The sequence below is a fragment of the Schistocerca serialis genome, chromosome 10 (genome assembly GCF_023864345.2).
Source record: "Schistocerca serialis cubense isolate TAMUIC-IGC-003099 chromosome 10, iqSchSeri2.2, whole genome shotgun sequence".
NCBI classification, from domain to species: Eukaryota; Metazoa; Arthropoda; class Insecta; order Orthoptera; family Acrididae; genus Schistocerca; species Schistocerca serialis.
The window spans coordinates 146,380,433-146,398,634 of record NC_064647.1 but is presented as its reverse complement, the minus strand read 5'-3'; the positions used below and the strand labels follow the sequence as shown (position 1 = coordinate 146,398,634).

Here is an 18,202-nt window from a genome sequence, read left to right as displayed (position 1 = left end):
GCCAGACTCCATTGCTTAACCAGCAGAGTTCCTCTTCCAATTCCAGTCGCAATCGCAGCTATAGCTCCAGCTCATCAGGATGCCGACGACGAATCCGACATGGAATCAGCCGCTAATCGTCAACGCACGACACTGTCACGGAAAAGTGCTTCCATCTGCACAGATACTCCGCAGCTACCTACAGTGCGTGGCGGAGGGTACCCTGCAGTGTGCGATTTGCAGGGGGGGGATGCGGGGGATTTCCCCCCCTCTGCGTCAGACCATCCCCTCCTCTGGTTTTAGTTTATGCATCCCAACCTGGGATGTTTATTTCCCACGCACTGGAGTAAAATTTTACATATAATTTAAATTTGTGGAGTTGAACACTGCAAGTTCTTAATACAGTCTTACTATTAATAAAATTAATATGTTTGCTTATTAATTTTGAAAAAGTGTTATGTAGTAGTTAAGCACTTCAAAACATTTAGAACTAAATCATCATTATCGTGTTGTCATTGTTGCTTTCGTCTAAGGTTCTTCATCTGTTTACATGCGAGCTTGCGAGGGAAGTTGTGTGGCAGTCATACCGCAGCAGTCGTACCGCAGAGTTGGGTGAGCTGGTGGCTGAAAGTCCCACCCCGGGCCCTGACACAGGGTGGTGACCGGCCTGATACCTGTGCGAACATTCACCGTCAGGCCTCCTTTTGGCAACGGTATGGCGTGGACTAACGCTCCTGGGACGAAAGCACAAAGCAGTGCGAAGTGAGCAACGGTACTGGTCAGACGGGATCGGACAGTCTGACCTCGCTAGCCGCGAACCACTTGGGTGGAGCTTAACACAGGCTCACCAGCATCACATACTGTAAATTAATTGGTGCTGTTCGTTCGTTGCCTCGTGTCCGCCAAACACACGGCGATCTTCACGCGTTCCCGCTTCAGCAGCTTTAGTAGCTTCGTTAGTGAGTTGAGTACGTCCGGGCCTGTAAGAACTATGGAATTTCAGGATGTCATTCAAACAAAGCAAAATTTCTGATTTTCTTAAGAGCAGTGCATTACCTGATACGTGTACAAACTCTGACACTCAGTATACTAACAGTGGTGCTAAAAGAGTTAAAATACACAGTGAATGTAAAATAGAAAACGGTAATAATGGTGCTAATACAGGGGAAGAGACTAAATCTCCGGTGACTGAAAACTGTGACACGTCTCAAGATAGGAATGGGAGTAACAGTACTCTTGCGATTATAGTTGGAAATTGTGTTGCCTTATCACGTTTTGAAAACTGTCAAAAGACTAAGTTGGGCTGTCCGTAAATGACAAAAACTTAGTAATATGCACAGTGTGTTCACAAGTTCGTGAACTTAAGGTGGAAAGCAGTGAACGTGTGCGTATCGATAACGCGTTTTTAGCTGGTGTTTCTGCCAATAACGCCAAAAAACTAAATGATAAACCGGGAATCATGGAAAGTGCAAATAACACATGAAGTGCATAGAAATCATGAGTATAAAAGAAAAGAAAAGTTTAGAAAAATGCGTCATTGAAGTGCAAAGTTGTGGGGAAAGCGGCATCAAGAAAAAGTAATTGCAACTGCTTCGTTGTTCAGATCTGCATACGTAATAGCTAAACAGAAATTATCATTCAAATCGTATCCTGCAGTAATCGAACTACAAAAGTTTAATGGTTTATCAGTCAGTAATATACTTCATTCTGACCATGCATGACGAATCATTATGTTTGTAGGAGAAGAAATGAAAAAGAATTTTGCTCACTTCCTTGTAGGATCGGGTACAAACTTTAGTATCATGATGGACGAAAGTACAACAGTTTCCAATAAAACTTGTTTAATAATATACATACATTTGTCCTTTTAGGGAGTTGCTTGCGATTATTTTTTTGACATTGTTGAATTAGAAAGTGGAACAGGAGACTGGATTTTCGGCACACCATTAGCAGCTCTTGAAAAGTATGGCATTACAAATGCTGAACTAAAAAAACACCTTGTAGTAATCGCAACAGATGGTGGCTCAACAATGCTTGCATCCTACAAAGGCGTAGCCGTTCTACTGCGTAGTCATTTACATAAGTATTTAACTGTCGTTCATTGTATGAACCACAAAATGGAATTAGCTGTCCACGATGTTGTGAATGATGTAGCAGATGTATACCATTTACAGGTTTTTTTAGATTCCTTATATTCTGTGTTTTCTCGAAGTCCCAAAAATCAGAGACTACTACAAAGTGTTTCACAAGAATTATCCTCGCAGCTATTAAAACTAGGCCATATTTTTCGCGTACGTTGGGTTGCTTCCTCATTTAATGCTGTTCGAGCTTTTCTTGAAAGTCACAGTTCTCTTGTCCATCTTTTTGAAAAACTGAGACATAATGGTTCCTGATCAACTCAGGAGAGATCTAAATTTGAAGGTTTACTAAAACATCTCACAAAGTGGTTTTTCTGATAGTGCATACGTTTGAATAGTGAGTTTCGGCATTAACATCTATTTATAAATAACTGTTTAACCATGGGTAACGCCACGGTCCAAGCTAGTAACATATATAATTATACTAACCCCCTAAGACATCCCCCCTCCCCCCCCCCCCCCACCAGTAAAAGCACAAATCGCACACTGATACCCTGTACCACCACTTGTCATTTTCTTTCCTCTTCCACTCGCAAATAGAGCGAGGCAAAAACGTCTACAAGGGTTGTCCAGAAAGTAAGTTCCGATCGGTCGCGAAATGGACACCACAGTGAAAACCCGATGAAGCTTTGCACAGATGTATTGGTTAGCGTCTCTTGTATGACTGTCGATCGGATCAAGGCGCTCTTTTCAGTTGTGAGCGCACTGTGAGCGAGTAAAGGTGCCTAGAACAACGACGTCTCCCGCCAAGTAGGAGGGCCCGCTGAGAAGCTTCGCCTTAATGAATGCAGCCCACCTAACACAACTGCCACGCACTTCCTTCTTCATGGCAATTCTCAGCCGCTCTCTGCAGGGGCAGTGAAGACGCTCCTGCAGCCTCTTCGATGGGAAGTGTTCGATCACCCACAACACAGCCCCAATTGGCTCGTCCTGAGTATCGTCTCTGTTCACAGGAAACGCTGGATACGAAGACCACACCTGGGCGCAGGCTACGCACTACAGACCAGTGATCGAAAAGCACCTTCTATGATGATGCTGTTGAAAATTGGGTTTAATGCTCCGACAAATGTCTAAGTTGGAGCAGCGATTATGTAGAGAAGTATGTGGAAAGTGTAGCTAACTCTGCAAATAAAATGTTTCTGATTTTCACTGTGGTTTCCATTTAGCAACCAATCGGAACTTACTTTCTGGACAACCCTCGTATGTGCCTCCATATGAGCCCTAATTTATCTTCGTGGTCCTTACGCGGACTGTATGTTGACGGCAATAGAATCGTTCGAGAGTCATCTTCAGATACCGGTACGCTAAATTTTCTCAGTAGTGTTTCACAAAAAGAACGTCGTCTTCCCATCAAGGATTCCCAGTTGAGTTCACGAAGCATCTCCGTAACACATTCATGTTGTTCGAACCTACCGGTAGCAAATCTAGCAGCCCGCCTTTGAATCGCTTCGATGTCTTCCTTTAATCTGACCTGGTACGGATCCCAAACACTCGAGCAGTATTCAAGAAGAGGTCGCACCAGCGTCTTACATGCGGTCACCTTTACAGATGAACCACTATTTTCCAAAATTCTCCCAATAAACCGAAGTCGACCATTCACTTTCCCTACCACACTTCTCAAATGCTCGTTCCACTTCATGTCTCTTTGTAACATTACGCCCATATATTTAAGCGACTTGATTGCGTCAAGAAGAACATTAATAATACTGTAACCGCACATTACAGGTTTGTTCTTCCCACTCTTTCGCTTAAATTTTTCCACATCTAGAGCTAGCTGTCATTTTGTTTAAGTCGTCTTCTATCTTCCTACAGTCACTTAACTTCGACATCTTACCGTACACCACAGCATCATTAGCGAACAACTGCAGATTGCTGCCCACCCTGTCCGCCAAATCATTAGGTATACAGAGAGCAACAGCGGTCCTATCACACTTCCCTGGGGAACTCCTGATGATACCCTCGTCTCTGATGAACATTCGCCATCGAGGACAACACGCTGGGTTCTATTACTTAAGTAGTCTTTTAGCCACTCATATATCTGTGAACTTATTCCATATACTCTTATCTTCTTTAACAGCCTGCAATGGGGTACCTTGTCAACTGTTTTCCCGAAATATAGAAACATGGACACTGCCTGTTGCCTTCATCCACAGTTCGCAGTATATCTGTGAGAAAAGGACAAGTTGTTTTGCTCGAGCGATGCTTTCTAAAGCCATGCTGATTTATGGAAATAAGCCTTTCAGTCTTAAGAAAGTTTATTATATTCGAATTGAGAATACGTTTAAGGACTCTGCAGCAAACCGAAGTTAGGGATGTTGGTTTATAATGTTGTGGGAACTTTCTCACACGCTGGAGTCAGCTGCGCTTTTTCCAATCGCTTGGGACTTGGTGCTGGGCGAGAGCTAGGTAAGCTAGGTAAGAGGCGAATGCTGTAGAGCACTCTTTGTAAAATGGGAATGAAGACGTTGGAGTTCACCGATCTGGAGTTAGTCCCTGAGTGTGACTGACACAGACTACGACTCGTATAAAACGGTCTGCTGAAGTTGAGTATTGTGTTGTTGAATAAATGAGTGTCTTGCAATTTTAATTTCTAGTCATTTCATTCGTCAACATGGGACGTATTAATGAAGCACTGTGAACCTGACTCTTGTCTCTCTGGAAGATGGACGTGGCCACAGCATACTCATCAAGGACATGTGGAACAAACAGGAATACTCACTCACCGAGAATGATGAACATACTGTAGTTATTTGGAAAGTAGCTGTCTAACTGAATTTCGAGTGTTATCTTTGTGTACCAGTAACTCCAGTCAGTATGCGTGCTGCACTAGGAACAGAGCTGTTTTCATTTTGCAAGACGATGTGTCCATAGCATACTGATCATAAAGATGCAGAAGGTGCAGGAACAATTGACGACCTAGGTAACCGCTCGCATAGCGCAAGTGCATAAATTTGGTAAGTTCAAAATGTGTAGTACAAATACAATGGTTGCCCAGAAAACAACGCACTGTATTTTTTTCTTCAAGAATTCTTTATTGAACATAATGAGAATTACACACATGAAAGAATGATGTTTTATCTACACACCCTATTTTTCCACACAGTCTCCATCCCGCTCTATAGCCTTCCTCCAGCGCGAAACAAGGGAGTGTGTGCTGTGACGGTACCAATCCTTGTCTTGATGGCAGAGCCTGTGCTTCACTGTGGGAATCACCTCCTCATCGTCCTCAAAATGTCTTCCACGAATGGCAACCTTTACTGGCCGAAACAATTGGAAGTTCGAGGGGGTTAGGCCAGGTGTGTCAGGTGTGACACCCGTGGATGGTCTCTCTGATCGCTGCAAATCGTGGAGCTCCACCAAACCGCCTTCTGATGACCTCACCCTCTGTGCCCAGCGACTAACTCTACTTCTGTCGACAGCAGATGCTCCAAAGACTTTGAACAAGCGTTTGTGAATATTCCCCACAGTTTCTTTCTCTGCTGGGAGAAATTAAATGACGGCACGTTGCCTGTAACGTACATCACGTACAGACGCCATTTTGAAACTGTCCTGCAGCTACGCTATCTGTTGGAAGTGACAGGAACTTGGCGCACTCACTCAGGAGACTTCAAATAACACATACGTAACGTTTCGCAGTAGTAGCGTATTTTTCGGCTGAGAAAAAAAATGCACTGCATTACTTTCTGGACAATCCTCGTAAATGACAATTGCATCGCACAGAAATATAACCATAAGAGTTGTAGCAACGTTTCGTGTTATATTAACCTGAAGACCATTTCATCTATGTTTTTGAGAAGTCAAAAAGCAATCATTTTCCTCTTCCCCTCCCCTCCCCCCCGAGTCCCTGCACCCTCTCCTGTGTCCCTCCCACGTCCTTCCCTCCCCAGCCCACCCATCTCCCCCTCTCCACCCCTCCCTCCCTCCCTCCCTTCTTCCCTTCCCCCTCATCTCCATGCCCCTGGCAGATTCTGTGTTTTCTCATCGTCTTCAGTGTGCTACGTCAGTGTTGTGTTTGGTGCTGTTCTCCTGTGCGTACAGAGCTGTGTTTTTAATTGTGTGCTGGACTTGTACATAGTGTTACTGTCAGTGATCGTTATGTGCTACGCCATCCGTCGCTACTTAAATGCTCCAGCCACATTTCGCCTTGTGTTCTTTGTCCCAGTGTGAGGTATTTTTTTGTGTGCAACACTTTTTTAAGGTTTTTATGTCCATTTTACAGTCGCCCCCATTTTGTCTGTTCTCTTCCATTGTGTCCCCCCTTTTTATGTTTATGTACGCCATATTTTCTCCTTCGTAATTTTAAATGTCTTCTATTGTATAATTAAGGTCTTTCAGCTGAAGAGCAGCACACATGCTGCTGCCAGCCCGCTCCTAATGGGGAACTGAAGTACAATAAAGAAAAAAAATTCTCTTGGTATACCAAATCAACATGGATTACAAAGTGAGGACCCAGCAAGAAGTCTGTACCAGCCAAGTGCACATTCATCAGTAAGAAATCCGAAGCAAATAATGGCAAATTTTAATTTTTTTTAAACTGTACTTCTAGGTGGCTGCTTTCAAATTTATAAGCCCTGTAATTATTATATAGCCTCTGAAATGATAGACGAGGAGTAGGAGACGGACCGAAAGAGTGGGACGAGGAGAAACGGAGAGGATGAGATGAACAGGGAGAGGGCTCGAAGAGATGGACAGAGAAAGGGAATGAAGGTTCCACAAAATTTGTGTGAGTAGACTTGTGCTTAGGGAGCGATTTTAAGTGCAACGGCGACGTAAACGAAAAGAGAGATGGAAGATGATGGATAGAGAGTGTGGAGAGGAAGAGATGCAGAGAGAAAAGGGTGGATTTGATAGAGGAGGAGAACGAGATGGAGAGAGAGAGGGGAGCAGAGGAGATGTATGGGGTGCAGCCCTAATACCCCAATAAACTTTATCTGGGAACATGATTGAATTTAGGATACAGAAGCTGTGACTTTGTTAAGACCCTCCCATTTTTTTTGTATATTTTATGTAAGCTTACGCTACGCTATAGAGCACGTGATTTGAGAAAATTAGCTCGGGGTTCTCTGGACACCGAACGAGGTGTCCCGGAATTAAAAGAGACAATATTCGGTGGGGCTTTTAGTTGAGCTTCAGTACGAGATGTATTAGAAATCAATACATTGAAGAGAACGGTATTAAACTGAGGCGCCAAAGAAACTGGTATAGGCACGCATATTCAAATACAGAGATATATAAATAGGCATAATACATTGCTAGGGTCGGTAACGCCTGTATAAGACAACAAATACCTGGAGCACTTATTAGATCGGTCACTGCTGCTACAGTGGCAGGTTACCAAGATTTAAGTGAGTTTTAACGTGGTATATAGTAGGTGCACGAGCGATGGGACACAGCATCTCCGAGATAACGATGAAATGGGGAATTTCCCCATTCTTCATACTTCATACTTCACGAGTGTACCGTGAATAACAGGAATTCGGTAAAACACCAAATCTCCAACAATGCTGCGGCCGGAACAAGATTCTGTAAGAATGGGACCAATGGCAACTGAAGAGAATCTTTCAAAGTGCCAGAAGTGCAACCCTTCTGCAAATTGCTGCAGATTTCAATTCTTGGTCATCCACTGGTGTCAGCATGTGAACCAAACGAAACCATCATCGATATGGGCTTTCCGAGCCAAAGGCATTCTCGTGTACCCTTGCACGACACGAAGCTTTATGCCTCAGCTGGACCCCTCTGCACCGACAATGGACTGTTGATGACTGGAAACATGTTGCCTGGTCGGAAGAGTCTCATTTCAATTTGTATTGAACGGATGGACGTGTATGGGTATGGAGACAACCTCATGAATCCACGTACCCTGCATGTCACCTGCGAATTGTTCAAGCTGGTGGAGGCTCTATAAAGGTGTGGGTCTTGTGCAAATGGATTGATATGGAAACCCTGATACGTCTAGATACGACTCTGACAGGTGACACGTACCTAAGCATCCTGTCTGATCACCTGCATCCATTCATGTCCATCGTGCATTCCGATAGACTTGGGCAATTCCAGCAGGACAATGAGACACTTGACACATACGGAATTGCTACAGAGTGGCTCCCGGAACACTCTTCTGTTTAAACACTTCCCCTGGCCACCAAACTCCCCAGACATACATATTATTGAGCATACTTGGGATCCCTTGCACCGTGCTGTTCAGAAGAGATCTCCACCCCTTCGTACTCTTACGGATTTATGGACAGCCCTGCAGGATTCATGGTGCCATTTCCCTCCAGCACTACTTCAGACACTAGTCGAGTACATGCCACGTCGTTTTGCGGCACTTGTGCTTGCTCGCGATATTAGACAGGCGTACCAGTTTCTTTCGTTCATCAGTGTAATAACAGGGTGTGTGGGATATTTTTTCCTTTTTACAGGACGGCCCACGGGAAATAGCAGATTTTCAGTTGGCTACTCTGCTAGTTGTGCGTTTACAATGGCACCTATAACGATTGCCAAACTCCGTCGTCAGAAATCGCACGATAACATTGACCGACAGCTTGTTCAGAATGCGTCCCGTCTCCAGCTTTTTGGCGGGATCAAGGAGGTCAGGTTATTTTAGAATCCATTCCATCAAGTGATTTTAATCTCCTTGGGATAGATGGATAACACGACTACTCTGTGCTTGGAGACGAATTTTAATGGGAAGGGCGTGAAATTGAATGAAATTTGGATTTCGCTGCTGACGAAGACGTCCACCAGTCTTTCACCATGGGAAGACAGCAACATCGGACGACGGCAGTCGACAGCGACCAGTTACGTTCGCATATTCAAACCATGTGACGTCACGCCACTGTACGGAAGGTCGCGGACGTGAAATCCCTTCGACCACTACATAATATCCCGGAATATTTTATTAATTGCAACATGGCAGTGTCTAACGTAAGTACGTCGCTGAATGATAAACAGCGAACTCCAATTGAGTATCTAACAGAAGAAAACTTGGTGCACACAAGGAGCACCGTCACCTTCAGCAAGACAACACACGAGCGTTGCGACCCGACGTCTTGGATCGACCGTCATCGGTCATATAGTGCTGACTTGGCCCCATCTGTTTCGCATGTGTTTCCAAAACTTAAAGGGCACCTTCAACACTTCAATTTGATAGTGATTAAGCAGTACAAGCAGAGGTGAGGTCGTGGCTCTGTCAGATATTCTACAGTAACGGTATCAAAACAATTAATCTCTCTTTGGGAGAAATGAGTTTGTCGCTAGAGGGACTACGTTGAGAAATGAATATGTAGACATGAAGGATAAAGATGTAGAATGTTAAGAAGTTTTTTTTTTTTTTTTTTAGACTGAGTTGGCAAAAGTCATGGTTGTTGTTGTTGTGGTCTTCAGTCCTGAGACTGGTTTGATGCAGCTCTCCATGCTACTCTATCCTGTGCAAGCTGCTTCATCTCCCAGTACCTACTGCAGCCTACATCCTTCTGAATCTGCTTAGTGTATTCATCTCTTGGTCTCCCTCTACGATTTTTACCCTCCACTCTGCCCTCTAATACTAAATTGGTGATCCCTTGATGCCTAAGAACATATCCTACCAACCGATCCCTTCTTCTAGTCAAGTTGTGCCACAAACTCCTCTTCTCCCCAATTCTATTCAATACCTCCTCATTAGTTATGTGATCTACCCATCTAATCTTCAGCATTCTTCTGTAGCACCACATTTCGAAAGCTTCTCTTCTCTTTTTGTCTAAACTATTTATCGTCCACGTTTCACTTCCATACATGGCTACACTCCATACAAATACTTTCAGAAACGACTTCCTGACACTTAAATCTATACTCGATGTTAGCAAATTTCTCTTCTTCAGAAACGATTTCCTTGTCATTGCCAGTCTACATTTGATATCCTCGCTACTTCGACCATCATCAGTTATTTTGCTCCCCAAATAGCAAAATTCCTTTACTAATTTAAGTATCTCATTTCCTAATCTAATTCCCTCAGCATCACCCGACTTAATTCGACTACATTCCATTATCCTTGTTTTGCTTTTGTTGATGTTCATCTTATACCCTCCTTTCAAGACACTGTCCATTCCGTTCAACTGCTCTTCCAAGTCCTTTGCTGTCGCTGACAGAATTACAATGTCATCGGCGAACCTCAAAGTTTTTATTTCTTCTCCATGGATTTTAATACCTACTCCGAACTTTTCTTTTGTTTCCTTTATTGCTAGTTCAATATACAGATTGAATGGCATTGGTGTCTCACTCTCTTCCCAGCCACTGCTTCCCTTTCATGTCCCTCGACTCTTATAACTGCCATCTGATTTCTGTAAAATTGTAAATAGCCTTTCGCTCCCTGTATTTTACCCCTGCCACCTTCAGAATTTGAAAGAGAGTATTCCAGTCAACATTGTCTAAAACTTTCTCTAAGTCTACAAATGTTAGAAACGTAGGTTTGCCTTTCCTTAATCTTTCTTCTAAGATAAGTCGTAAGGTCAGTATTGCCTCACGTGTTCAATATGGAATCCAAACTGATCTTCCCCGAGATCGGCTTCTACCAGTTTTTCCATTCGTCTGTAAAGAATTCGTGTTAGTATTTAGCAGCTGTGACTTATTAAACTGACAGTTCGGTAATTTTCACATGTGTCAACACCTGCTTTGTTTGGGATTGAAATTATATCTCTTAATATCGTGTCGGACCTCCTTTCCCCCGGCGTAGTACAGTAGTTTGACGAGGCATGGACTCAACATGTTGCTAGAATTCTCGCGCAGAAATATTAAAAAATGCTGCCTCTATAGCCGTCCATAATTGCGAAAGTGGTCCCAGTGCAAGGTAGCCAGAGCATTCGCTAAAATTGTCCAGAACGTTCTTCAAACCAATCGCGAACAATTGTGGCTCAGAGACAAGGCGCATTGTCATCTACAAAATTAGCATCATTTGGGAACGTGAAGTCCATGAACGGCTGCAAATGATCTCCAAATAGCAGAACATAACCGTTTCCAGACAATGATCTCTTCAGTTGGACCAGAGGACCCATTCCATTCCATATAACACAGGCCGCACCATTATCGAACCACCACAAGCTCGCACAGTATCTTGTTCACAACTTGGGTCCAGCGCTTCGTGAGGTCTGTGCCGCACACGAAGATTACGAACTGAAATCGGGCCATGTCTGACCAGGCCAATGTTTTCCGGTCGTCAAGGGTCCAAGCGATATGATCCCGAGCCCAGGAGAGACGCTGCAGATGATGTCGTGCTGTTAGCAAAGACACTCGCGCCGGTTGTCTGCTGCCATAGCCCATTAACGCCATATTTCACCGCGCTGTCCTAACACATAGGTTCATCGTACGTCCCACGTTGATTTCTGCGGCTAGATCACGCAGTGTTGCTTGTGTGTTAGCACTAACATCTCTACACAAACGCCGCTGCCCTCGGTCGTTAAGTAAAGGCCGTCGCCCACCGTATTGTGATCAGAGATAACGTCTGAAATTTGGTACTGTCGGCATTCTCTTGACACTGTGGATCTCGGAATATTGAATTCTGTTGTGTACATAGTTCCGCGTAGACAGCGCATACACAACTTTCCCAATAGAGCGCGCCCCGCTAAGCACAACAGCGCAGGCGCAGCGCTCGTCCGTCTCCGCTCTACGAGATGGCGCCGCCATAGAGACGGACCAAATTCTGCTTCCGCCGATCTGCGTATTAATACTTAATGCAGCCAAAGAGATTGCTGCTAACGTAGAACCTTTTCTCCTCGCGGATCACACTCGCGCAGTGCTACCTGAACGCGCGAGGTATTATAACGAGTGTACAGACCTCCGATTAGTCACTCTGCATTCGTCTGCACCAGTCTGCATTAGTCTGCATTAGTCTGTAGACAAGTTTCAGTCTGCGCCTAATAAAATTATCATATTCCTGCACATAGCCATGAAGAGAAATGTATAGACACTTTGCCAAGTATCAGAGATATGTGAGAATAAGATTAACCTACCAAGACCAAAGGAACTTCAGATTGTCAATTGTAAGTAGCATCCAGAATCAAGTTAAGTAAGGTTTATAATTTTTATTATTTTAATAAATGTGTGTGAAAATTAATCAAGTTCTGTTTAAAGTTGGTCATCGTCAGTCTGCTACTGTAAGCATGCAAGTGGCATTTTTATCATATGAGCTAACGGCAGAAGATAAACACGCCACGATAAGACCACGAGGCATATTGCTGACACTCGCCTACTTCGCTAGAGCGACAAGACAAATAATCTGAAGGTGTGTGTACCGAAGGTCTTACAGTACGCACACCACACAACAGCACTCGCGCCAGTTGTCTGCTGCCATAGCCCATTCACGCCAAATTTCACCGCACTGTCCTAACGTATAGGTTCGTCGTACGTCTCACATTGATTTCTGCGGCTAGTTCACGCAGTGTTGCTTGTGTGTTAGCACTGACAACTCTACGCAATCGCCGCTGCCCTCGGTCGTTAAGTAAAGGCCCACTGCGTTGTGATGAGAGGTAACGTCTGAAATTTGGTATTGTCGGCGCACTCTTGACGCTGTGGATTTCGGAATATCGAATTCCTTTCTTTTTTTGGGTCATAAGTCTTCCAACTGGTTTGATGCCGCCTGCCACGAATTCCTCTCCAGTGCCAACCTCTTCAACTCAGAGTAGCACTTGCAACCTACGTGCTCAATTATTTGCTTGATGTATTCCAATCTCTGTCTTCCCTACAGTTTTTGCCGTTTACAGTTTCCTCTAGTACCATGGAAGTCATTCCATCATGTCTTAATAGATGTCCTATCATCCTGTCCCTTCTCCTTATCAGTGTTTCCCACATATTCCTTTCCTTTCCGCTTCTGTGCAGAACCTCCGTATTCCTTACCTTATCAGTCCTCCTAATTTTCAACATTCGTCTGTAACACCACATCTCAAATGCTTAGATTCTCTTCTCTTCCGGTTTTCCCACAGTCCGTGTTTCACTACCATACAATGCTGTACTCCAGACATACGTTCTCAAAAATTTCTTCCACAAATTAAGACTTATGTTTGATACTAGTAGACTTCTCTTGGCCAGGAATTCCCTTTTTGCCTTTGCTAGTCTGATTTTCATGTCGTCCTTGCTCCGTCCGTCATTTGTTATATTGGAGCTTAGGTAGCTAAATTCCTTAACTTCATCTACTCCGTGACCATCCATCCTGATGTTCACTTGCTGTTCTCATTTCTGCTATTTCTGATTACTTTCGTCTTTCTTCGATTTACTCTCAGTCCATATTCTGTACTCATTAGATTGGTCATTCCGTTCAGCAGATCATGTAATTCTTCTTCACTTTCACTCACGACAGCAATGTATTCACCGAATCGTATCATTGATATCCTTTCACCTTGAATTTTAATTCCACTCCTGAACTTTTTATTTCCATCATTGCTTCTTCGATGTACAGATTGAAGAGTAGGGGGGAAAGACTACGTCCCTGTCTTACACTCTTTTTAATCGGAGCGCTTGATTCTTGGTCGTCCACTCTTATTATTCCCTCTTGGCTCTTGTACATATTGTATATTACCAATCTCTCCCTACAGTTACCACTATTTTTCTCACATTGCCGAACACCTTGCACGATTTTACATTGTCGAACGCTTTTTCCAGGTCTTGATTTTTCTTTAATTCTTCTTCCATTATTAACCACACATAATTGCCTTTCTCGTGCCTTTACCTTTTCTAAAGCCAAACCGATCGTCTTCTAGCTCGTCCTCAATTTTCTTTTACGTTCTTCTGTACATTATTTTTGTCAGCAACTTGGATGCATGAGCTGTTAAGCCGATTGTGCGATAATTTTCGCACTTGTCAGCTCTTGCAGTCTTCGGAATTGTGTGGATGATATTTTTCCGAAAATCAGATGGTATGTCGCCTGACTCATCCATTCTATACACCAACGTGTATAGTCGTTTTGTTGCCACTTCTCCCAACCATTTTAGAAATTCGTTACCGATTCCGAAATGCGTCTAGCTCCAACTACCCTCCGGCGTTCAAAGTCCGTTAATTGCCGTCGTACGGCCACAATCATGTCGGAAACCTTTTCACATGAATCACTTGAGTACAAATCTACATCTACATCTACACGGATACTCTGCAAATCACATGTAACTGACTGACAGAGAGTTCATCGAACCACCTACACAAAAATTCTTTATTGTTCCAATCTCGTACAGCGCGCGGAAAAAACGAACACCCATATCTCATTTTATTATGGTGACCGTTTCTCCGAATGTAGATCGGCGGCAACAGAATATTTTCGCATTCAGAGGAGAAAGTTGGCGATTGAAATTTCGTGAGAAGATTCCGTCGCAACGGAAAACGCCTTTGTTTTAATGATGTCTACCCCAGAACCTGTATCATTTCAGTGACAGTCGCTCCCCTATTTCGCGATAATACAAAACGCGCTGCCCTTCTTTGAACTTTATCGACGCACTCCGTCAATCCTATCTCGTAAGGTTCCCACACCGCGCAGCAGTATTCTAAAAGAGGACAGAAACCGTAGTATAGGCAGTCTCTTTAGTAAATGTAATGACAGTTCCATCCACGCACCGCCCAGATACACTTGTTTACGCGATAGTACTGCCATCTGCATCTGTGAATATAACTGTCCCATGACTATTTTCATCTGAGTGTATTTAAAGAAGCGTTAAGAATTTTCACAAAAAAATCGAAGACGCTACTTTTCAGCTCGCCCTCGTACTAATGCATGTTTGAAAGAGTCGTAATAATGCATGGTAAGTCGCCTGTTAGTTAGGGACGTACAACAGAGCACAACAATGAGCCGCGGCGCGGCTCGCGCCAGTGTTCTCTTACTTAGAATGGCATCGCTGCCATCGATTATAGGGTCACCATCTTTGCCTTCGGCGATTCTGGCCGGTGGTCGGGTGGTCAACGGGAGAGAAAAGAGACAGGGGACTGGATTCGCAGGGTCGGAGGTGGCTTGTTGACGTTTACTCTGAGGCCTGTGGTACGACGCCTGTACGCTATGGGCAGGGTCAGCGAGAGATCCCGGCAGTGACTTGATGGGACCTCGGGTTTGGTATCGCGGCGGTGCACTGTTGTGTTTTGCGGCTTTTCTGCTGCGAGGGCATGTTACTGGCCATTGAAATTGAGATGTGTTTATGGCATGACGGAGGAAATGTGAGATGCTCACTGCTGTTGCATGTGAAAAAGCTTCGTCTGCCTTGTGTCTGTGCAGGAAATTATGTGAAGCAAATAGCTGATACTACGGCGACGTCTTGCGCTCACGCGTTGTTGAATATATTTCGGAATTACTGAATGGTGAAGATATCCCACGTGTAAAGCAAATGAAGCCATTTGCGCCATACTAAGGTACTGTTTTATTCTGCTTAAATCTGTGTCAGTTATATGTGCATTTATATGCCCGTCTATAGTTATAGAAGTGTGTAAACAGAGAGCTATGTGGAAAGGGATGTAAAGTTGAAACCCTTCCAATAAGTGAATACAGTCGAACTAAAAGTGCCTTTCGATACCAGCACCTACCTCGGGTAATGTGTTATTCGGAGGTTGTCATGGTACTGTAAGTAATTATTATACACAAAATTGTTTATTCTGATTATACTAAATTGGAGATGTAAGGTCGGTTGTGTGCCGCAGTAAATTACTATTGTCTCCTCTGTTTGGCAGCCTAGCATTGTCAGTGGCTTCAATCGTTATTCCTGTCATATTTCGAGTTTTGTATTCGCGGGTTTGCTTAAGCTGACACTGTTGAGTTGTAAGACCTATAAACAGGCAAGTCGACATGAGTATTCTATGAGCTCAAGACGATATTATTCTATTACGTGGCAACTTAGTTTGTTATAGGTTAGAAGTATTTTACGTGTTATTAATATTCTGCTGTTTGCTTTGTGTAGAAGCTAGTTCTGTGAAGTAGTCGTTTATATTTTACTAGTGTGTTACGCGTCGTGCCTTTTCTTGTTAATTGTTTTTAAGAAGCTACAAATGACTCTGTGTATGTAGCAGGTAGCTGAAACTGACGTGTTGACGGGTGTCGCGTCCTGACGGGGTTGATAGCGGCCCTTTCCTTTTTACTACGGCACATCCGGATATCCTCCTTCAGTACATTTGTCTCGCTTCTGTCGTTACTACGTTTCTCGAGTGGAATTAGGGCTTACTGTAATCACCTTATATGTTGAAGTTAAGTATCTCCCTTGACAAGGCGCGTACCTTCGTGGATATAGTCGTATTCTCACCTGTAAAGATTGGTAGTGTTATTCATTTGTTCTCGTCACATGTATGATTATTTATCTTGTTATATTTAATGTCAGTAAAATGTAAGTGTTAGCGAGGTCCGAATTGGGATGTTGTATTCTCATCTTGTGGAAACAAATTTAAGTGATTTTATTCCTTTTTTTAAGTAGCCTTTAGATGCGTACATTTTGCCTTCATGTTTGGTCTTTTTATGGCTTCCACGTTAATTAAAATTACAATAAAGGTAAATTTAGTTGCTAAGTGGAGCCTAAGTTAAGTGCAGGAACCCTACCAAACATGAAAACGCGGTTTGCAGGAATATGGCACTTGGAAAGTTTTGCAGAACCACTCTTCATTTATCTGTAAGCTATATTGGTGTAAATATAGGCTGAACCTCGTAATAACGAAATGAAAATGCAGTTCGTAGTTTGGGCCATCTTGTATCTAGTTAACCCCGCGCAGCAGCTCGGCCATACTTACCCGCGCATTCCACACGAGACTGACGCAGCTCAGAAACAAGTACGCTTGCAACAGCATCTCAGCGCCACTGCAGAGTCCTAACTGCGCCGTGAGCTGGTCGGCAGTGTCAGGGTCCCGTCACACGTTGTTCCATCCAGCTGACCTCTGAGCCCGCCGGCCTGATTTAATCTAGCGGCAACGACCTCTCATTGTTTATGTCCGGCAGTGACTGTGTACCGTCTCCAGCGGCGATAAGATTACATACACGTGACCACGCAAATTGCATCGTAGACTTCCTCGCTGCGCACTGAGTCACGGGTTTCGTTCGGATAATTGGACTACTGACCAGAGGCTATTTGCGAAGTGAATCGTCGTCTTACTGTGCCGGATATCACTCGCACCAAGCAAGAGCGCCCATGCCCATAGTTTGCAGGGGAGGATAGGGGCTAGATCTGGGTGTATGGAGTATTTTTAACATTTTGGAAGAGCGACTTCTAAGTAGCCATAAAATGCTCCATGTCCGACCCTGTTAAACAGTTACACAATACAAACTTTTAAATCATGACTACGGTATATTTTTCTTTCCTCCGAGATCTAGTCCCCCCCCCCCCCCCCTCCTACTTGCCCCTGGGTATAGACGCCCTTCACCCAAGCTCTTTTATTGTAAAATGTTAAACAAACATCCCTACCTTCTCACTCACTTCACCCGTGCCGACAATGGCACAAATGTGCCTCTCATTGTTGGTCACAATTACATAACAAAGACTGCTCAATTTCACTTCCAGAAGTCCGCAAGTGCAACCCTTAACTCGCGAGGTGACTTTTCTGTAGCGTATACCAAAGGTTGAATTTCTGGGACCACTAAACCCAGATTTAAGGCAAAAATCATATGAAATTTTTAATTTATGCTATACAACATTCATTTTCACAATTACTTAAGTCTTATTTAAATGCTTCTAAGTCCAGCAAAGGACTTGGAAGAGCAGTTGAACGGAATGGACAGTGTCTTAAAAGGAGGATATAAGATGAACATCAACAAAAGCAAAACGAGGATAATGGAATGTAGTCAAATTAAATCGGGTGATGCTGAGGGGATTAGTTAGGAAATGAGACACTTAAAGTAGTAAAGGAGTTTTGCTATTTAGGGTGTAAAAGAACTGATGATGGTCGAAGTAGAGAGGATATAAAATGTAGACTGGCAATGGCAAGGAAATCGTTTCTGAAGAAGAGAAATTTGTTAACATCGAGTATAGATTTAAGTGTCAGGAAGTCGTTTCTGAAAGTATTTGTATGGAGTGTAGCCATGTATGGAAGTGAAACATGGACGATAACCAGTTTGGACAAGAAGAGAATAGAAGCTTTCGAAATGTGGTGCTACAGAAGAATGCTGAAGATAAGAT

At 43.6% G+C, this 18,202-nt stretch overlaps 1 protein-coding gene across 1 annotated transcript in view; it reads right to left on the bottom strand.

Moving 5' to 3' along the window:
- LOC126425297 (gamma-interferon-inducible lysosomal thiol reductase-like) overlaps nucleotides 1-16,947 on the bottom strand; it is a 92,459-nt gene extending 75,512 nt beyond the window's left edge. Inside the window, exon 1 of the mRNA XM_050088275.1 lies at nucleotides 16,824-16,947. Within this exon, the coding sequence (XP_049944232.1) occupies nucleotides 16,824-16,880 (57 nt within the window). The 5' untranslated portion in view covers nucleotides 16,881-16,947. The remainder of the gene's footprint in view (nucleotides 1-16,823) is intronic.
- Nucleotides 16,948-18,202: the final 1,255 nt, after the last annotated feature.